The sequence below is a fragment of the Diabrotica virgifera genome, chromosome 1 (genome assembly GCF_917563875.1).
Source record: "Diabrotica virgifera virgifera chromosome 1, PGI_DIABVI_V3a".
Lineage (NCBI taxonomy): Eukaryota > Metazoa > Arthropoda > Insecta > Coleoptera > Chrysomelidae > Diabrotica > Diabrotica virgifera.
In genome coordinates, this window is record NC_065443.1 from 300,660,732 (window position 1) to 300,681,226 (window position 20,495).

Here is a 20,495-nt window from a genome sequence, read left to right on the forward strand (position 1 = left end):
TCAATATATTTATTTTATTTTTACCTGTGCTTTACTGGGTCTGTTGTCCTTAAAGAATTGCTCGTCACAAGAGGGGATCAAATAAAAATAAAATACTGAAAAAGTTAGATAGTAGTGAACTGGATTTGGTATTATCTAAGTTGTTAGGTACTTGACAACAAAAATATTATCAAAAAGAAATGTTAATCATATAAAATAAAACAAAAATATCATTCTGCGATTAAAAGGTTATAAATAGCTAAATCTACAAAGTTTACATAATTCCGTAGACCTTGTACGCACATATAATTTGTATTTAAAGATTCTACAATCCTACGCAATAGATATTTTATATAATATAAGTATATATCTTAGTTTTAAGCCGATATTGAATGAACCAATCATTTTTATTTTCAAAATCTCTTTAACAGTTGATTCCAGACATCCCTTTACCTAAAACATCTTTCATTTTTGCTAGAAATGACATAATTATTACAAACATTGGTCAAAAGTTATTAATAAATTCAAACTGTAAATTGTCTACTGTATTTTATTGTAATTAACCACAATTTTAATTAAAAATTCTCTATTTGGAAATAAAATAGATATAATAGAAATGCCATAAGAAAATAGTTTCAAAACTATCAACATGTTATACAGAGTTAGTTTGGAACGCGCCTAAATGATCTCGGAAATGGATGACAGGATTTTTATAGGTTTTGTTTTATAAGGGTCTTGTGATGCGGCCGATATTATGGTGGTATTTACAATGTCGTCAGATCTTCCGTTTTTCCAATCTAGAGTTGGTTTAGAATGGAAACGGTTGTCGTATGAGCTGTCCAAAGTATGCGCAGCATTCTTATCCAGCACCAAATATTTTAAGCATCAATTTTTTGGCGCCCGCGTGCTCGAAGAGTCTAAGTCTCTGCCCCGAATAGAAATATTGAGAATAACAGGGCATTCACCAGTGTCATCTTAATATTTTGAGAGATAGATCTGTCTTTCCAAACTTTAGTTAGGCGACTCATCTCATTTTTTGCCATACTTATACATCTCAGAACTTCAGCTTCACAGTTACCATCGTTAGTTATACTAGACCTGAGAGAGACAAAGCTGTTTACTATCTGATATTCCTGTAACATTTTAGTTGAATAGTGTGGAATCTGTCGACCACCAATATTTTTTCTTAGGTTTGTTGATGTTTAGACCAACTTTATTGTTTTTGTACTCTTTTCGCAGGAGATCAAAGATTTTTTGCTTATTTGCTGCTATAAGTGAAGTGTCATCAGCAAATCTTAAATTGGAGATTTTCTTCCAGCTACTGTTACTCCACCGGCCCATCCTTCTAAAGCTATCCTCATGACATGTTCACCATAAAGGTTGAATAAGTCAGGTGACAACACGCATTCTTGTCTAACACCTCTCTCGCTCGGTCTTGAATTAGTTTGAGAACTTCTGATCTAGTCGTACTGTTGCTATATTGGACAGGTACAGATTATTAATAAATGTCGCCAGGTGCATTGGTGTGCCAATTTCTATTAAAACGGAGCACACATTTATCTAGCTTAAACAATCAAATGCCTTTTGGTTGTCAACGAAGCATATGTAGCATAGGTATTTGAAATTCTCAAGACTTTCAATGAGTTTTCTCAGGTTCAGGATTTGTTCCCGTGTACCTTAACCCTTTACGAGTAATTAAACGAGTATATATGCATCTAAATGTATTATTTTAACTTCGGCGAAGATAATATAAATGCAATAATAAGGAACATTATATGAAAAATAATAAGTAAGTATTTCTTAAGGACTTCAAAAGGCAAAAAATATATAAGATGATTTCATTAGATCTCCAGAAAACGGAAGATCTGACAACAATCTAAATATCACCTTAATATTGGCCGCATTACAAGACCCTTTCACTTTACAATGTATAAAAATTTTCAAGCAGTTTTCGAGATAACTGAACAGTTCCATACTTAAAACTCATCACTCTGTATATGTATACAATATGCGATGTCATTCATCTATTGTTTTGCTTGTATCTCAAGGAGCATAAAATGTTAAGACATTTTAGGTATTCTGTAGCCTAGTACGTTTCACATGGATTCGATATAAATATCTTAATAAGCGTATAAGAAAATTGACAACCATGATACATTCATATTCAAAAGAATAAGTACATCATCTTTAAATGCTATGATAATAATTATTTAACGAGCTCCTCGTAGGGGTTGTATTGATCCCATATTTATTTAAAGATATGAAAGACGAACTATATTTGTGAACCCCTGCGACTGCTCAACACTGGCGACATCTGGACGTTGGTTTTTTGAACGACGGTGAGTGACTCCTGGCGGTCGCCGCCGCCGCCGTTGATTTCTAGCTTCGGGTGGATGTCGACTTGTACTCTAATGTCATTATTTGTATCTTCGTTGGGTTTCGCTGTACCATTTACTGAAAAGAAGATGTTTATTTAGTAAAACGTTTTGAAAATTAAGGCAATATTTATATTGTGGATGTCAAAAGCAATAAAATATTTTAACGACCGGTTATTAAAACATCTTTTAGTGAGAACAGAACGATAAAAATTGCAGGTGTGTAATTAAAATTTCTTGTGACCATAAAAATAAATTCGGTTCTTATTCTCCAAATGTTGGGATGCCAAGGGTATCACAATAAAATTAACTGCGTTTTGGTAGGGTTAAGCGTAGATCTCTATTTGTTGAATCATTTGGCAATTTTGTCAAGTTGAGTTTTTGCTTCGTACCTGCAGAAAATAGGGAGGTGTCGTCAACATATAGGAGGATGGTGTAGGGTATCTTAATAATTGTTAGAGAAAGGTCGCTATTGACTGTGTATTGTGTATAATATTGACGCTAGAATTATACCCTGCGGAACATCATAAATGCAACTTTCAGCAACTTGTGAAGTAATGAGTATGAAGAATTTGTCTACAGTTTTGGCACGGACTATTCGATTGAGGAGATAGTTATTATCTATTGCTCACACAGCTTGGTGAAAATTTTCGACCAGGCTTGAGTGCCAGACCTGTCGAATAATTTTTAGACATGGACATGGACCAGGAAAATGCTGATTGCGAATATACAAGGATCCTCTCGTAGACTTCATGTAAGTTATTTAGAAGAGAGATAGGCCGATAGAATTCCATTCTGGTTCGGGTTTTTCCCATTTGGGAATCATGATTGTGGTTGGGAAGTAGCCCAGCAAGAAGCAAGCATTGATTATTTTGAAAAACAGGAAGTTTTTAGTCATCTTCTCTGTATGTCATCGGTGCCAGGAGATGTGTTCTGGCCTAGCTACGCATCTACGCAGGGGCCCTAATGGAGTCACTATCTAATAGTTAGCTCTAATGTACGGCACAGAATTATGGAGTATGTCTTCCACTTTCCGTTACCTGTTTGATAGATTTACAAGTTACAAGATATACATATAAGTTACGATAGCTATTACATGAAAAAAAGCAAATAATACCTGATGAAAAACGGAAGAGACTTTTTACTTATATCCTATCTTTTTTTTGATAAATATAACAAAAATTTAGTACATACCTTTTTGGTTTACAGCATTTTCTACTACTTTAACTTTGGCATCGTTCTTTGGAGTTTCGTGGTTAGCCTCTGGCGATTCGGTGGTATATTTTTGTCTCGACTGCGGATCGACCATCCTGAAAGATTCTAAGAATTCGTTGAGATCCACTTGGCCGTCTTTGTTAAGATCCATCAGCTTGCAGATTTCCTGCAGCTGCTCCTGAGTCATCGGACAAGGCATGAATCTCTTGATCAGGTTGCAGGCGTCCGAGAATTCGTCTAGGGTGATGTAACCTAAAATTGTGTTGGTAGTTTAATACCAAGAAAAGAAATATGTGATATAGCTTAGAATGACCCAATACAACCTAATACAAGAAATAGGCAAAACATAAGAACAACAGTTCAGTGAATGAAAGTAAATTTTAAGATGTTGCCTAAAAAATCACTTGCTTCACCAACTGAAACGGCTGCCATATATAACAAAATGAAGAATCAACGAATATAGTTTGAGGCAAATACCTCAGACAGTCATAGACTGCGACTAATATGTGTGGCAAGTCAAAAAAACCAAGTGTATTAAAGGATTTTGCGCACAATGCTTTATCAGTCTTTTACAGAGCACAAAAAAGTACGTCAATATTTTTGAACTATTTAAAGAATGGTTTTTAATCAGATTGTTCACAAATAGTTGAGAAGTTCTTAGCTGAGAAAGGTTTGCGCAAGGAGATACCGTGTCCTCACATCACAGTGAATTAAAACGTGGTGATATTATTTTTCGCTTCCTTACTCCAAATGTCACATGTCACTAGCCTAATGTAGCATTGGATTCGAGGAGTTAAAGAAATATTTAAACGACAGTATCGAGGGTTGTTGTTGAAAAGTATTCTACATGATTGCAAAACAGCTGATATACATTAAGCGCTAAACTCAGCGAACATGAAGTATGTATGTGTTTGTACCAGCTTGGGAAAAAGTTAAAAATGAAATACTGCAGAGGTGCTGGAGAAAACTGTATAATGGACTAGAAGCAGAAGGAACAGAAAGTTTTTAAAACTTGACAGAGATTATTCATATAATTGTTGGATGCGAAGACTTAAATGAAAATGACGTGAACGAATGGATCGTTCTTTATTGTTATTTATTTTCTCAACACCCCTTACGTAGGTCATTTTTAAACACGTGAAAAATTAACCGAAAAAACTTTTCCCTCTTATTTCAGTTAAACAAAGCTCTGTTGTACTGGTAACAAAATTATCACAAGGTGGTTGGTTTTTTAAATTTAGTTAACTCTTCTTAATTTTGGTTAATCAATACTATTATCAGGTACAATATATATTAATACAGGGAAAGATAAGAGGCGGAAGGAGTATAGGAAGAAGGAGAGTGTCATGGTTAAAGAATTTAAGGGACTGGTTTAGATGCAGTTTTATAGAACTCTTTAGAGCAGCGGTGGATAGAGTAAAGATAGTGATGATGATATCCAACCTCCGATTAGGAGACGGCACTTGAAGAAGAAGAATACTATTATGTTTGTCTTACCTGATTTGTCCTTATCGATAATGTGGAATATGGCTTCTAAACTACTTTTATTTCTGTATAAAGTTTCTACCACAGAATGAGCACCTTGTACAGACTAGAAAAAATAAAAAACGTTAATAACAATATAATTATTATAAAATGTGTATACCTAGTCACTAATTTTAGTGGCATTCTCAAGTCAAAAAATCTTTAGCGAAGCTGAGAACACTTCTAACAAACGTATATAAACATCATCTCCGATGTGTAATAGATAATATGTGCAGTAAAGTGTATCTTGATTAAAATGATATAAAAGTGTTATATAAAAGTGTACTAGCATCTGTTTCAACAAAATTTTACGCTGAAAATGTTGTTCAAACTTTACCCAAGAGATGATGCAGATAATTGAGATCGGGTGTTTACACATATTCATTAATCTTTATTGAATATTATAAAATTAAGATTAGTAAGTCAATAATATCGAGCTAGTACATATTTTATATTTTAGTATTACTTATATATCTAGTATTATTAATATTATTTATAATTTAAACATGTTACAAGTCAGAATTTGGTATTATTTTTTGAGAGTAAATTAATGTAAGACCAAATACTTACGATGTCGGGATAGTATCACAAGGTTTTTCCTGGTTTTCCCTTGTGATTTACTATGAAGTCTCTAACGCGAGAATTTTACTGTCGTTGCATTTGGTTGTCTTTTTAAAGACAGATCACATGCTATAATTTTTTATGACGGATATTCTTGAGTTGGGGTTGATTTCATGTAATCGAATGAACTATCTTTCAGTAAGTCGTCCCAGGAACGCAACTCATAAATATTGGCAATATCATTTTAAAGTCTTCTACTTTAAAATGTATAATATATGTCTGAATTGCCAATATAAATGAGTGAGATTAAATAAATTATTAGAAGAATTTTTTTGCTTAGCAACAACACTTTTATTTATTTTAGTAATATTTTGTATTTTGACAACGGCACCCGATTTGGGCGTCGAAACGTTAATAAAATTATTTTTTCGTTTTAATTGTGGCTTATTTCCCATATAAATAATTAATTATAAAATTGTCACAGACAGTGTCATCAGAAAACGTAAGTATGCGTAATACCACGCTTTTATTATTTATAGGACACAATATAAAAAAAGTATACAAATAATTATTTTTCAAATAAAAATGTATTTTAAAAACAAAAGGATTTCCGATACCGAGAATCGAACCCGAGCCCCCTCCGAGTGAAATCCAGGTATCCTAGCCACTAAAATTGGATGTTAGGTATGAGATAAATGCTTGGCATATTAGTTCTAGTGCAACAGAATTAAAAGAACTATGATTTTTTCGAATAATAAAACTCAATGCATCCATGTAAAAGCTGTTGAATATTGCATTCTCATCAAGTCCTGACATATTCTGACAATTTCATACCTCTAGCTAGTCAGGAAGTATGTTTAAAATCGATTACAAGATTATTCCCAGAAAAATTTAACAAAGAGACAAAGAGCAAGTGAAGTACATAACAACGTTTTGAAATAGAAAAGAACCAATAAAGATTATTATGTTTAATGCACAATCCACAAAAACTCAATAAACTTAGATTCATGAACTTTAAACTCACGTTAAGTTTTTCATTCTTGACGTCGAACGTCGTTTGATATTTCACTTTATTCGTGTCAGCATCTACTGCAACTAGTTTGTCTTTGAGCATCCTCCAGGGTAACTGAAGTCCAGTAATTTCTTCCAGTGCAACGCACCACTGAGTTATTGATATGAGTCCTGAAACAAATAATAATAGAGTTAGAGAGTTGAAAGAGTAGTGATTTAAAAAGTTGCTGAAGTAATTGATTTTTGTTTTTCGATTTACGGATAGAATCGACGTTTTCTTGTAAAAAAAAACAAACGATTAAATTTAGGAGTTCAAATATTTCAGAAGTTTTTGATGAGATATACTCATTAATAGGTGGTAAATACCGAAACAGGTCAATTTGTATTTTTAAATTACAATAATTTTTTGGCCTATATACAGGGTGTCCAGAAACTCTACCGACAAACGAAGACAGGAGATTCCTCATATAATTTTAAGACATTTTAACCCAATGACGTCTTGTAATTAGTTTTTCTTAAATACCTCCAGAACGCTTCTATTTAGAAAAACAAAAATTGGTACACATATTTATTTTCCAGAGAAAAATCTATTTCATCCATTGTGAATTTCTAGTACCGGTCATAGGCGTCCGTTTTGGGTAGAGCAACCGTTATGCATAACTTTTTTGTCTTTAACTTTTAAGCATTTTTGGTACTAGATTATTATATTGTGAGATATTCTAGTACTAAAAGGTAGTATTGATTTAAGTCGGTAGAACACACCGTTTTCTAGAAAAATAGATTTGAAAATTTTTCGTTTTTTGAATTTGAAAAAAATTGAAAAAATTTTTCAAAAAAAGAAACGATGTATTTTACTAACTTATAGCAAGAGTAACTTTTAGTACTAAAATACCTCAAAATTTAATAATTTAAAGTCAAGAATTCTTAAAAATTAAAGACAAAAGAGTTATGCGATAAAATAACCCTTCACCTACCCAAAACGGACGCATATAACCGGTACTGGAAATTCGCAATTAATGAAATCGATTCGTCTCTGGAATATAAATAAACGTAGCAGTTTTCGTTTTTCTAAATGGTTTTTTTTTGAAATTTTTTTTGGAAATTCAAAAATTGAAAAATTTTCAAATTGATTTTTCTAGAAAACGGTGTGTTCTACCGACTTAAAGCAAGAGTACCTTTTAGTACTAGCATACCTCATAATTTAATAATCCAGTGTCAAAAATGCTTAAAAGTTAAAGACATAAAAGTTATGCTATAAAATAACCGTTGCCCTACCCAAAACGGACGCCTATGAGCGGTACTAGAAATTCACAATAAATGTAGTCGATTTATCTCTAGAAGATAAATATGCGTACCAATTTTCATTATTCTAAATAAATGCGTTCTGGAGATATTTAAGATAAAATAATTACAAGACGCCATCTTCAAAGAGCTCTAGCTCCCTTAGGAAGCATTTTCTGACTAGAAGAATTGGGTTAAAATGTCTTAAATTTATTTGAGGAATCTCCTGTCTTCGTTTGTCGGTAGAGTTTCTGGACACCCTTTATTCATACTACGATTTTTTTTAAATGGGAATAGGGATCGTGTTGTAGGTCATTTGAAAGGTTGTTCAATTCCCTTTTCAGTAATAGAAACATTAACATTATTACTTATACAGGGTGAAAAAAATATTAAATTAAATGACGCAAAAAGAAGAATGGATATACTTTATTTATCTCAAAATATACACTCACCGGCACAAAATTCCGCCACCCAAAATTTTTGATTAAGTTTGACAATTTATAACTTTATTATTTATACTCCGATTTTTAAGATTCTTTCACCAATTTGTAGGTACATGTATGTATATCGTTTAGTATTATTCCGGTAAAACAAAATTTTTGCTTGCATGACATTATACAGGGGTGAATGGAAGCGTTGCATTTCCTCCTAACTTTAAAACATTCTGTGGAAAAATGGAAGAGCTGATTTTGTTTCATAGTCCTGTCATATTTTCCTGGAGGCATCACTAAAATTTTGTTTTTTTTAATTATTCGAATATCTGTTTTCTTGTAAGAGCTGTACCGTTTTTTGTAAATAAAAACACTGATTGACTCATAAAATAGAGATTGGATTGATAAGATTAGAATGGCCCGCATGCAGTCCAGATCTCAATCCTATTGAGTATTTATGGGATGAATAAAAAAAAGCTATTCGCCGTCATCCTAGGTCTCCAGAAAATTTGGTACAGTTATGGCCCTGGTAGAGGAATATCGGGCTATTTTCCAGGCAAGGATAACACATATTTATTCGATGCCAAACAGATTGCGAGCAGTGGTTGCTGCAAGAGGTGGACATACCCGCTATTAAATTGTTTTGTTTTGTTGTTAATTTTGTTTTGTTTTGTTAATTTTAGTGCGTTTGATATTTTTAATTAAAAAAACCTTCAAAGTAGTGTTTTTATTTACAGCTCTTACAAACAAAGAGATATTTGGATAATTCAAAAAGCAAAACCTTAGTAATACCTTCAGGATAATACAAAAGGAGTATGAAACAAAATCAGCCGTCCAATTTTTTCACAAAATTTTTTAAAATTAGGAGAAAATGCAACGCTTCCATTCACTCCCGTAAAATGCCATCTAAGCAAAAAATTTTTGTTACCTGAATAATAAAAAACGACGTGAATACATGTACCTACAAACTGATGTAAGAATCTTGAAAATCGGAGTACAAATAATAAAGTTATCGATTGTCAAACTTAATAAAAAATTTTGGGTGGCGGAATTTTGTGCCGGTGAGTGTATTTTACTGCTTCAGAAAATAAAAAAATTAGTTTATTTCAAAAATAAACATTGATTTTCGCTTAAATTAAATCTCAGACAGCCCCACCTGCCTCTTGGCAGTTTGCACATTTTAGTTTAAGCGAAACCAATGTTTATTTTGTAAATAAACATTTTTTTCTATTTTCTGACTGCAGTAAAATGTATTTTGAGTTAAATAAATTACATACATTCTTCTTTTTGCGTCAGTTAATTTAATTCAAAAATACTTTTTGGCCACCCTGTATAAATAATGATATTACTGTTTCTATTACTCAATAGGGAATTGAAAGCCTTTCAAATGACCTACCACATGACCCCTATTCCCATTTAGAAAAATCATCGATTACGTCATCACGCCCAGATTGATCATCACGTCACTAGTATGATATATATGCCAAAAAATTATAATTTAAAAATAAAAATTGACCTGTTTCGGAATTTATTTCCAAAATATCCATTTTAGAGAAAATGAATTTATTCCATAATTTTGTTCCTTTCTGTATATTTTCATTTTTGTTTCTTGAGACAACTTTTTTTCTCAGAAGACGCTAGTGCGTAGTAAGGTTTGTTCGATTTTTTTTGTTTTGTTTGTTACTTCGAGGTTTACAAGATAATCATATTTGGTAACTATTTCTTCTTCTTCTTTCTCTTTATAAGCAATTGTGCTTCTTCATTGGCGCATTGATACATCTATGGAAAGTTGTCTTTTGGTAAGATTGGAAGATTGGTAATTTATCTCTTATTATTTTGACCACACGTGTCTCCCTCATTCAGGTTATGTGGTTATTACCTTTTTTTTTCTATTTAGTGCCCATTCATTTATACACTGTAAGTTACATGGTCTTCAAATGTCGTTATCCTCTTTCGATCTCTCAGCGTATTTCCTGTCTCCCCCTGCAGTTTTTTTTGGGGAATCGAGAATAAAGGAGGAGGAGGTCTATAGCCAGGTTAGCACCGTACTAAGGTACTAATAAACTTTAAGACCATTCAGTTCATAGAAACAGGAATATGCATCGGAGTAGGTAACTATTTGGAAGGTGCAAACAGTGCGGCTGCGTTGGGGAGGGTGATGCCCAACATTGGAGGACCCAAATCCGAAAGGAGGAGGGCCTTGCACGGTGTTGTTCAGTCGATCGTCCTCTATGCAGCCCCAGTCTGGAGTGAGGCGGTAGGGATACGGGCCTACAGGGGGCTCATTACACGAGTGGACAGAACAAGTCTGCTGCGAGTGGCGTGCGCCTACAGGACTGTGTCTGCCGCAGCCTTGTGGGCCATCACTGGATGTGTTCCGCTGCATGTGTTGGTAGTAGAAAGAAAAGAACTGTATGAGAGAAGAGACCTTGAGCTTACTATGGCCGAGAGAAGACAGGAAAGAGAAAGGTCAATTGAAAGATGGCAGCAAGAATGGAACAACATGGAGCATGTGGCACAGTGGACAAAGATGCTGCTTCCTAACTTAAAGGATTGGATGGACTGTGGTCACAGGCGACTGGACTATTTCCTGACGCAGGTGCTCACAGGACACGGGTGTTTTAGAGCCTACCTCTCTAGGTTTGGAAAGGCTGACACTGACGAATGTCTATACTGCAGACACCCGGACACTGTTACACATACCATGCTAGAGTGCAACAGATGGATAGTAGAAAGAAATAGAATGGAAAGAGAGACAGGTGTGAATTTTTTGACAGTGCGAGAAATGATTGAGAGAATGATTGAAAATAAAACTGGTTGGACTAGCATACACAACTATATCCGTGTAGTGATCAAGAAGAAAGAAGAGGAGGAAAAACAGCTGTACCAACGATAGGGGTGAAATATATGGCGAGTAGAAGGCGTAGGGAATAAGTTTTGACGAGAGGCGAATAAGTGAGATATATTGTATGAGACAGACTGTGGGAAAGAAGCTCAAAAAAAAAAAAAACCCAATCTTGGGACCAAAAAAAGGGGGAACGGGGAAAATGAAGGGCCTCCTTGCTTACAGTCTGTGGATAAATGAAGGTAAAGTGCTTCGGAAGCGATGTCGACCTTGCAGCGGCCATTCCGTTTTCGGAGCGCTGGATGACAGAGGAGGGTCTGGTTTAGCAGGTAGGCATTCGGCGTAGCCTCGGCGACGAGAGAGTGTTTTAAAGCACCTCGGGAACTATCGCTGGTACTACGAAGAATGAATCCTGCACTAAGGTCAGTCAGGCGGCGTTCTGGACTGAGGTGTCTTTTGAAGATTCCAGACCCCCCTCTTTAAAGACGAAAAAAAAAAAAAAAAAAAAAAAAAAGGTAACTATTTCTAAATGAGTAAATTTATATTTATTTCATTTTCTCCCTTTTCGCCGATGACCATTATTTTATTTTTCTCGATGGTAATTACCTACCATTTTTAGTTTCTCTATTTCCTCTGTCCATATGTTTACAAGTTTTTACATTTTAGTGATGGAATCTGCTATAGGGAATCTACCAAATTGAAAGTTACGTAATTTGGAAAATAGTTTCAACAATTGCTCTCAATACAGATTTCAGTTTTTAACAAAGAGTTTTACGAAGTTTTTTGTGCAGTAATTTAACAGTATAGTATTTTCCACTGCGTTTCCTATTATGCATTTTACGATTCATCGTCAATATATTTTTAAAACCGCTTTCCACTTTCCAGCCATTTGTCAAGTTAGTTGACATTCGCATTTTCTGCTAAAAGCTCTTTAAAACTGATTAGCAAAAAGGTCACCGCATAAACATCCAGCCAAACGGGCCTCTACATATTTTAACAGTTTTATTGGCCAGCAATTCCGGCCAGCGGAAATAGTGTTGGCCTGTTTCATGGCGACTTAAAAGCTCCCGAGTTTTGCTGGCCAAAGGCTTCGTTACGGATGTAGACATTAATTCTCTATAAAGAATGGTTAGCGTATTTTTTGACGGATCACTCTATCAAAAGCTATATTTAAAATTAGGAAGCATGAAATCTTTCTTAGCGTAGAAAAATGTTTCTTCTAATTCAGTTAAAAATTAAGGAAAACATTGTAAATTGAGTGACTATAAAATTTACTAAAGACTTTACAATATGATGTATGGTACTCAATGCTGCGAAGTAAAAACCAAGACAAAATGTTTAAAAGTATGAACAAAGTTGCAAAAAATGATAAAATTAATAAAATTAAGAATGGCTAAGTATATTAAATGAAGTATAGGAATAGGATAAACTCTGTATTGGCATAAAGGCAAAGGATGATTGAATGTCACTTAAAAGCTCGAGTACCAGTTTGCACAGGTATAGTTAATGGGTATCCACATGTTTTTGTCCTTACTTCATTATCATGCAACCTCTTCTGTCCACTGCTGGACATAGGTCTCTCCCATTCTTCGCCACTCTTCACGGTTCTGTGCTTCTTGTTGGCATTTCTTGAATATTCGGTTAATGTCGTCCATCCAGCGTGTTGGTGGTCATCCTCTGCTGCGTTTGTCTTCTCTTGGGCGCCAGTCAATTAGTTTTCTGTTTCTTCTTGACTCTTTCAGTCTCGCTATGTGACCTGCCCAATTCCATTTCATCTTGGCTATACGTTCGACGACACCAGTGATACCTGTTCTTTTCCTTAGGTCTTAGTTCCTTATTTTGTCTTTTTTTGTCACGCCGAGAATCGATCTTTCCATTGGCCTTTGTGCCACTCGCATTTTTAGTGCTGTTGTTTTTGTGAGCGTGAGAGTTTCTGCCCCGTATGTCATAATAGGAAGAACGCATTGGTCAAATATCTTCCGTTTCATAGCTGTCGGGATGTTGCTCTTAAAGATGTTTCTTAGTGAACCAAATGCCGCTCAAGCAAGTGTTATTCGTATTTGAAATTCGCAGGTCTGATTGTCCTTGTCTATTCTGATTTCATGACCGAGATATACGTACTTTGTCAATTCTACCACTTGATTTTGGATGGTTAAGTGTTCTCTGGGAACTAAATTTGTCATAAATTTGGTCTTACTGATGTTCATTTTTAGACCTATTGTTGAAGATACGTTTTCTAATTCTTGTAGCATTTGTTGTGCTTCACCCAGATCTTTGGTACTAAGTACTATATCGTCGGTAAAATGCAGATAATTGAGCATTTCTCCATTTATTTTTATTCCTCTATTTTCCCACTTTAGCATTTTAAAGGCGTATTCGAGGACCGTTATAAATAATTTAGGTGAAAGAGTGTCGCCCCGTCTCACACCTCGCTTGATATGAATTACTCAGGTGGTATCATGTAGTTTTACATGCATTGTTGCGCTTTGGTATAATGTTTGTACTAACTTTGTAAACCGCTAGTCTATTCTACTACTGTTCAGAGCATTTATAATGCTGTCTAATTTCACAGTGTCGAAGGCCTGGTGAAAGTCTACGAAGATAAGTACCAGTGATCTGTTATATTCTATCGATTTTTCTATTAAGGTTTTTACTGTTTGTAAGTGATCGTTTGTTCCGAATTTTGAGCGGAAGCCAGCTTGTTCGTTAGCCAGCAGAAAGTTATAAACCAACATATAGTAGTAGTACACAGAGTACTTACCAGTACTTTCAGGATCAGCTTCAGCGAAAGCCTCTTCGAGTCTCATTCTATTATTCATGATCTGCATCTTTAATTCTTTGCACGCTCCCGATTCTACCAAACCCATTCTTTGGTAAAGGTTTAATTTTCGTCTACCAGCGTTGGCCATATATTGGACGAAGTGAGTGTCGAGCTCTGGACCCATCAGCTTCAGATAAGCTCCGTTGTTCGAGCCTACTTCATAGTAGTTCGATGCGGAGAATATCGTAATAACCTGGAAAATAAAAAAAAACAGATAAGTTGAGAAAATACTATAACCTATAAAATAAGAAAAAATAGATAAGTAGGGTACATTCGATGTAAAGTCACCCAGGCAGAAACTTTTGGATCACCGATTTGTCTGAAACTTAGTGTATAGCTTCTGCGGGAAGTAAAAATAAGATATTTAAGGTCAAAATGTCTTCTTCTTCTTTTTTCTCAAAATGTTATTTTATGCGATTCTACAGTGATTTCGTGTTTGTTTAAACAACTTTTCATTTTCTATCGTAAAGTATCAATGGAAAAAATAATATGTTAATAGAAGAAACTCAAACATGTCTTTATATGGCATTATAACAAGTTATTTTGCTTCAAAACAAGTTTTTGATCAAATTTTATAGTGTAGAAAACGTTAAAATACCGTTTTTTACATTTTCCTCCATTCCCAAAATACATCATAATCGATTTGGCTGAAAATTTGTTCACAGATAGCCAAAACATAGGATTTTAAGCGATTAGAAGGATTTGAATTATATTACAATACCAAAAAAGTTACATGCAATAATATCAGACTCAAAAGTATATTAGTTCAGTCGGGATAGCATTTGACCTTGCATGCCGAGCTGCCCAAAATTTTATTTTTGTAATCTTTAGGGGGGTCAATAGTAGCCCAAATTTAAAATCGTGAATGAATGCCTCCGTTACGTTAGCCGCCATCTTGATTTTAAAGGAGAACCGTTTTTGCTCAATATCTCCGCTATTTTAAACTTTTCGACAAAAATGGTAGGAACTGAAATTGTTCCAAATAAATCGTATTTACAATTTATTTTTAACAATTTTTGTCGTGAGGTCGACATTTTTCGAGTTGATTGTACTTACAATAGACGCATGTATTTTTGACAATGATATTGCATGTAACTTTTTTGGTATTGTACCTAATATAATTTAAATCCTTCTAACCACTTAAAGTCCTACGTCTTGGCTATCTGTTCGACCTTAAATGTTTTATTTCTACATCCCGCAGATGCTAAATATATATACCAATCTTCAGACAAATCGGAGATCCAAAATTGAGTGATGTGAAATGGAATCACCCGTAGATATAAAGAAAATATGATGATGCTTTGCAAAATGTAAAAGGCTCGGATTACAGGAATGCAGTCAATGTGTCTGGGTTGATTAGTAATAAAACACTAAATTGTATTTATTTCTGCTAATCCAATTATAAAATGCTTTTATGCTTCATATTAATATACAGTATGGTGCAAATGGAAGGAATAAATTCGTTATTTCGTAAACCGGCCACTTAAAGGAAAAATCCCGAAACAGGTCGATATTTATTTTTAAATTATGATAATTTGGCATATATCTCATACTAGTAACGTCATCCATCTGGGCGTGATGACGTAATCGATAATTTTTTTAAATGGGAATAGGGGCCGTGTGCTAGCTCATTTGAAAGTTCATTCAATTCTCTATTCAGTAGTATAATTATTTATTAGATTTTATTAGATTTATGAGAATTAAATAATCTTTCAAATGAGCTAGCACACTACCCCTATCCTTATTTAAAAAAATCATCGATTACGTCATCACGCCCAGATGGATGACGTCACTAGTATGACATATATTCCAAAATATCATAATTTAAAAATAAAAATCAACCTGTTTCGGGACTTTTCCTTAAAGTCGTAGGTTTACGAAATATCGAATTTATTCCTTTCATTTGCACCATACTGTATTTATAAGCTAATGTTATAGTACTCTCTAAACAAAGCCAATTCTCTAATATTTAAATTGTCTACACAATGCGCGCTTCCCACGCAGCAATTTACAGGTAATTCTATTTTCTCAATTATTTATAGGCAGTAAACCCAAATCTCCCCCATGGGCCATAAACATGAACACTTTTTCTTTCACTACTCAAATATATATACAGCGCCAAGAGGCAGGATTGGGGGGTACAAGAGAGATATAATGGAATTAATTTATCGTTTAGGGCATACTAAAAACGAGTAAAACAGCTCTCGAAAGGCTTATGTGCACAGATTATGAGGCTTTTGGAGGACCCGATTAAATTTCTTATTAAAATGACGTAGCGATATTGGACTGAAGCGGAACAGGGAGATTTGGAGGAAGAATTAAAGCTATTCGCAGATACGCGATGTTGAACTTTCTCCCTAATCAAAAACTTTTGTTTTAATATCTATATTACAAAATAAATTAAATCAACGCTAATTTTTCTGTGAGGTTTAGCGTAAATATAGATTCGGCAGACGAGAAGAATATCGAAAAGCCCAGAAAAGAAATGGCATCAATATTACAATTTAGCTCAAAAAAATGATTTTTGTACAAATATATTGTTAAACATACAACCGTATAATAAAGTAACAAAGTATCAAAGTAAGAACATATATGGTATAGAATATTCACAACTACAGTGCGTCCATAAAGTAACGCATAAATTCATTATTTCGTAAACCTGCGATATTAAGGAAAAATCCCGAAATAGGTCGATTTTTATTTTTAAATTCCGATTTTTTGGCATATATATCATACTAGTGACGTCATCCATCTGGGCATGATGACGTAATCGATGATTTTTTTAAATGAGAATAGGGGTCATGTGATGGCCCATTTGAAAGGGTATTCAATTCTCTATTCACTAATATAAATATTAACATATTTATTTATACAACGTGTTCAAAAAAACATTTTTTTAATTAAAATAATTGAGACAAAAGAAGAATGTATGTAATTTATTTAATTTAAAAGACGTTTTACTGTTGTCAGAAAACAGGAAAAAAATGTTTATTTGACAAATAAATATTGTTTTTCGCTTAAATTCAATGTTAAAGCTGCCACCCACCTGTCTCTTGCAAGTTTGAACATTTCGTTGAAACGAAAATCAATGTTTATTTGTCAAATAAAATTTTTTTCTCTTTACTGACAGTAGTAAAATGCATTTTGATTTCAAATAAATTACATATAATATTCTTCTTTTTGTCTCACTTATTTTAATTAAAAAAATGTTTTTTGAACACCCTGTATAAATAATTATGTTAATGTTTATATTATTGGATAGAGAATTAAATGCCCTTTCAAATGAGCTATCACATGACCCTTGTTCCCATTTAAAAGAAATCATCGATTACGTCATCACGCCCAGATGCATGACGTCACGAGGATGATATATATGCCAAAAAATCGTAATTTAAAAATAAAAATCAACCTGTTTCGGTATTTTTCCTTAAAGTCGCCGGTTTACGAAATAACGAATTTATGCGTTACTTTATGGACGCACTGTATAGAGTCTTCATTATCCTAACAGTCTCTTAAAAATGATGGTAAAGTAACGCAAATAATCCTGCCCTATAGATCTTCAGAATATTCTGAATATTTGAATTCCGAAATCCGTATATTTCAGTCCAATGTCATGTCTGTTCTACTCCACGGATGTGAAACCAGGAAAGTGACAAAAACCCTTATAGACAACCTACAGGTCTTATAGACAACCTGCAGATTTTAGAGAACAATAATTTTAGAGATCGAGTATAATTCGCTGAGATTATTTCATGAATAAAACTGTCTTTTTAAATAATTTTAACTAATATTTTTTTGATATCTTCACCTGAATATTTGCTAAACCTGTTTTTTGGTGTTCTCTATAACGAGTTGTAAAACATTAATTGTCATTAATGTCACTGAATGTTCATTTTTCCGTAGTAATGAAGGGCATCTGACGTAATGCTTGACGACGGGATATTATCAAAAATTATAAGTAGTAATTGTACAAGAGCTCTAAAATTATTGAGTTTTTCCCGAGTGTCACTTTGACGGTTTTAATTTCACGAGCCGAAGGCGAGTGAAATTATGTCAAAGTGTCACAAGGGCAAAAATTCTATATTAATTTTAGAGTTCGAGTGCAATTTGTTGCGATTATTTCATGAATAAAACTGTTCAAAACCAAAATATTATTGTAATTTATTTATGTAAGTACAAATTAGTACAATTAAACACACAGTTTTTATAAATATTTGACGATTGAAAGTCATCACTTTTATAATTTTTAAAACATTAATTGTCATTAATGTCACTGAATGTATTTTTTCGTAGCAACGAAGGGCATCTGACGTAATATACTTAACGACGGGAGATTATCAAAAATTATCGATTTAATTCAGATTTCTGTAGCTTTCTATTGGTCAGAATCTCCTATGAATGAAATAATCGGGTATAATATCACAAGAGAGTGAGAATAAATTGAAAATAATGCGACAGTTTTTCGAAAATTTGTTGTCTGGCAATAGACACGAGAGCCCGCAGGGCTCAAGTGGCTATTGCCCATTGACAACAAATTTGAGTAAAAATGAAGCATTCTGCATGAATGCAAAAACAATTCTGTCGGTAATTTTCTACAGTAGATAATTCTCAGTATAATTTTAATCTGATTGGACAGAATTAAACACGTGATCAAATATCTTACTATACGATTGGAAGTTAAAATCATTAAAAAATAATCGCTGTAATTTTTATTTCTGTGGCTTTCTATTGGTCAGAATCTCCTATGAATGAAATAATCAAAAAGATTAAAACTTAATACAACTTTAATCACAGCCCACCAAAAAAAAATTTTGTCCTGTTGCCGACAAAAAATCAACTGATTTTGGATATTTCAACTGTGCTGATTCCAAAAATATAAACCTTTTCTTTGTATCAGCTCTAGTTTTTCAGATATAACATACTCATCAAATACTTAAGTATTCTTACATTTCTGTATATTCCACTACTATAATTGCAATATGTTTATAGAAGAGAACAAAAAAATCATTTCGACTATTGCTATTTCTGTCTTGTGAATATAAAGGACATTAATCGTAACAATCGACATACGTGGACATATCCTAACCTGGATTCAGCAATAAGACCAATTCCACATCAGCTTGAGTAGATACCCATTCCAATATTTAGCAGTCTACCTACGTTACCAGAGGATAATGTCGAAACGTTATCTGACGAACTACAGACTAATATATTTGAGGAAGACGACAATGATTCTGAAGGGGATTCAACACGTCCTGAGCGCTTTAGTCAGGAACAGCTAAGCGATCTTATCAGAGATTTGAACCTTCCAAAGGATTCTTCCGAGTTGCTTGCCTCCAGACTAAAGGAAAAGAATCTTCTTCACCCAGACACTAAAATTACATATTGCCGTAATAGAGAAAAATATCTTTTGCCTTTTCTTTTCTCAGCAAGATAATATGGTTTTTTGTAACAATATTAAAGGACTGTTAGAAAAAATTGGTGTATCGGAGTATAAATATACTATATCACTGGCGTCTTTTTATTGACAGATCCAAACAAAGTTTAAAGTGTGTACTTCTACATAATGGCAAAAAATATGGAAGTACACCAATTGGGCATTCTACAAAAATGAAAGAATCATATAAAACAATATCGCTGTGACATACAGGAAAACAAGGTGGCTATACAAAATATCCTTGTTTCCTGTGTCTTTGGGATAGCAGGGCTAAGGACCAACACTGGAGTAGAAGAAAATGGATTTGTAGAGATGCTTTAGTTCAAGAAGAAGCTAACGTAGTTAAAAAAGCATTGGTCGACCAAGAGAAAATAATATTACCTCCGTTACATATTAAACTAGGGCTGATGAAACAATTTGTAAGGCCTTAGACCAGAATCGTCCTTGTTTTGAATACTTGTCCAGCAAATTCCCTGCACTTATAGGCTATTGATTATATTCAAAATAAGATAGCTAAAAGGAACTACAACGTTAACGGGGTTTTATTATTTCATATGTTCAATGGACATCTATATATGAAAAAACCGCGGAGTGCTACCATTTAAAGGGGTGCGTTTTTGAGCAATGGGTGAATTAGTCCCTGGGCACAGGTTACATTAGGGTGAGTTCTATGCACTTTTGGTACAAACATATCTACATAAAAATTGTTCCTGGTTAAATTTACTATCTAAATATCACTTTTTAAAGTCAATGATACCTTTTTTTACAAAAATATATTCAAAAGAAAAAGCACAAAGAAACCCAAAAGAAAGAAATTTTGTTTTTTGTCCCATAACTTTTGTCCACGAGGATATAGGTATAGACATTGCTTTACAGAAAAAAAAACCTGCATATTTCTTCTTTAAAATATTGTTTAGTAGAGGTAATTAGGATTTATAGTTTTCGAAATATGATTTTTCAAATTTCTCCGCTCACAGCAATTTTGGACAATTTTCCTTGTTATTTCGCAAATATT

The 20,495-nt window shown here is 33.7% G+C and overlaps 1 protein-coding gene across 2 annotated transcripts in view; it reads right to left on the bottom strand.

The window, feature by feature from the left end:
* Positions 1 to 209: 209 nt before the first annotated feature.
* Positions 210 to 20,495, bottom strand: part of LOC126879182 (serine/threonine-protein phosphatase rdgC) — a 736,378-nt gene continuing 716,092 nt past the window's right edge. For both annotated transcript variants that reach the window (XM_050642225.1, XM_050642224.1), the window contains 5 exons: positions 13,984 to 14,236; positions 6,679 to 6,836; positions 5,067 to 5,160; positions 3,549 to 3,821; positions 210 to 2,433 (listed from right to left, as the gene is read on the bottom strand). In XM_050642225.1, coding sequence (XP_050498182.1) covers positions 2,252 to 2,433; positions 3,549 to 3,821; positions 5,067 to 5,160; positions 6,679 to 6,836; positions 13,984 to 14,236 — 960 coding nt within the window. In that variant the 3' untranslated portion in view covers positions 210 to 2,251. The remainder of the gene's footprint in view (positions 2,434 to 3,548; positions 3,822 to 5,066; positions 5,161 to 6,678; positions 6,837 to 13,983; positions 14,237 to 20,495) is intronic.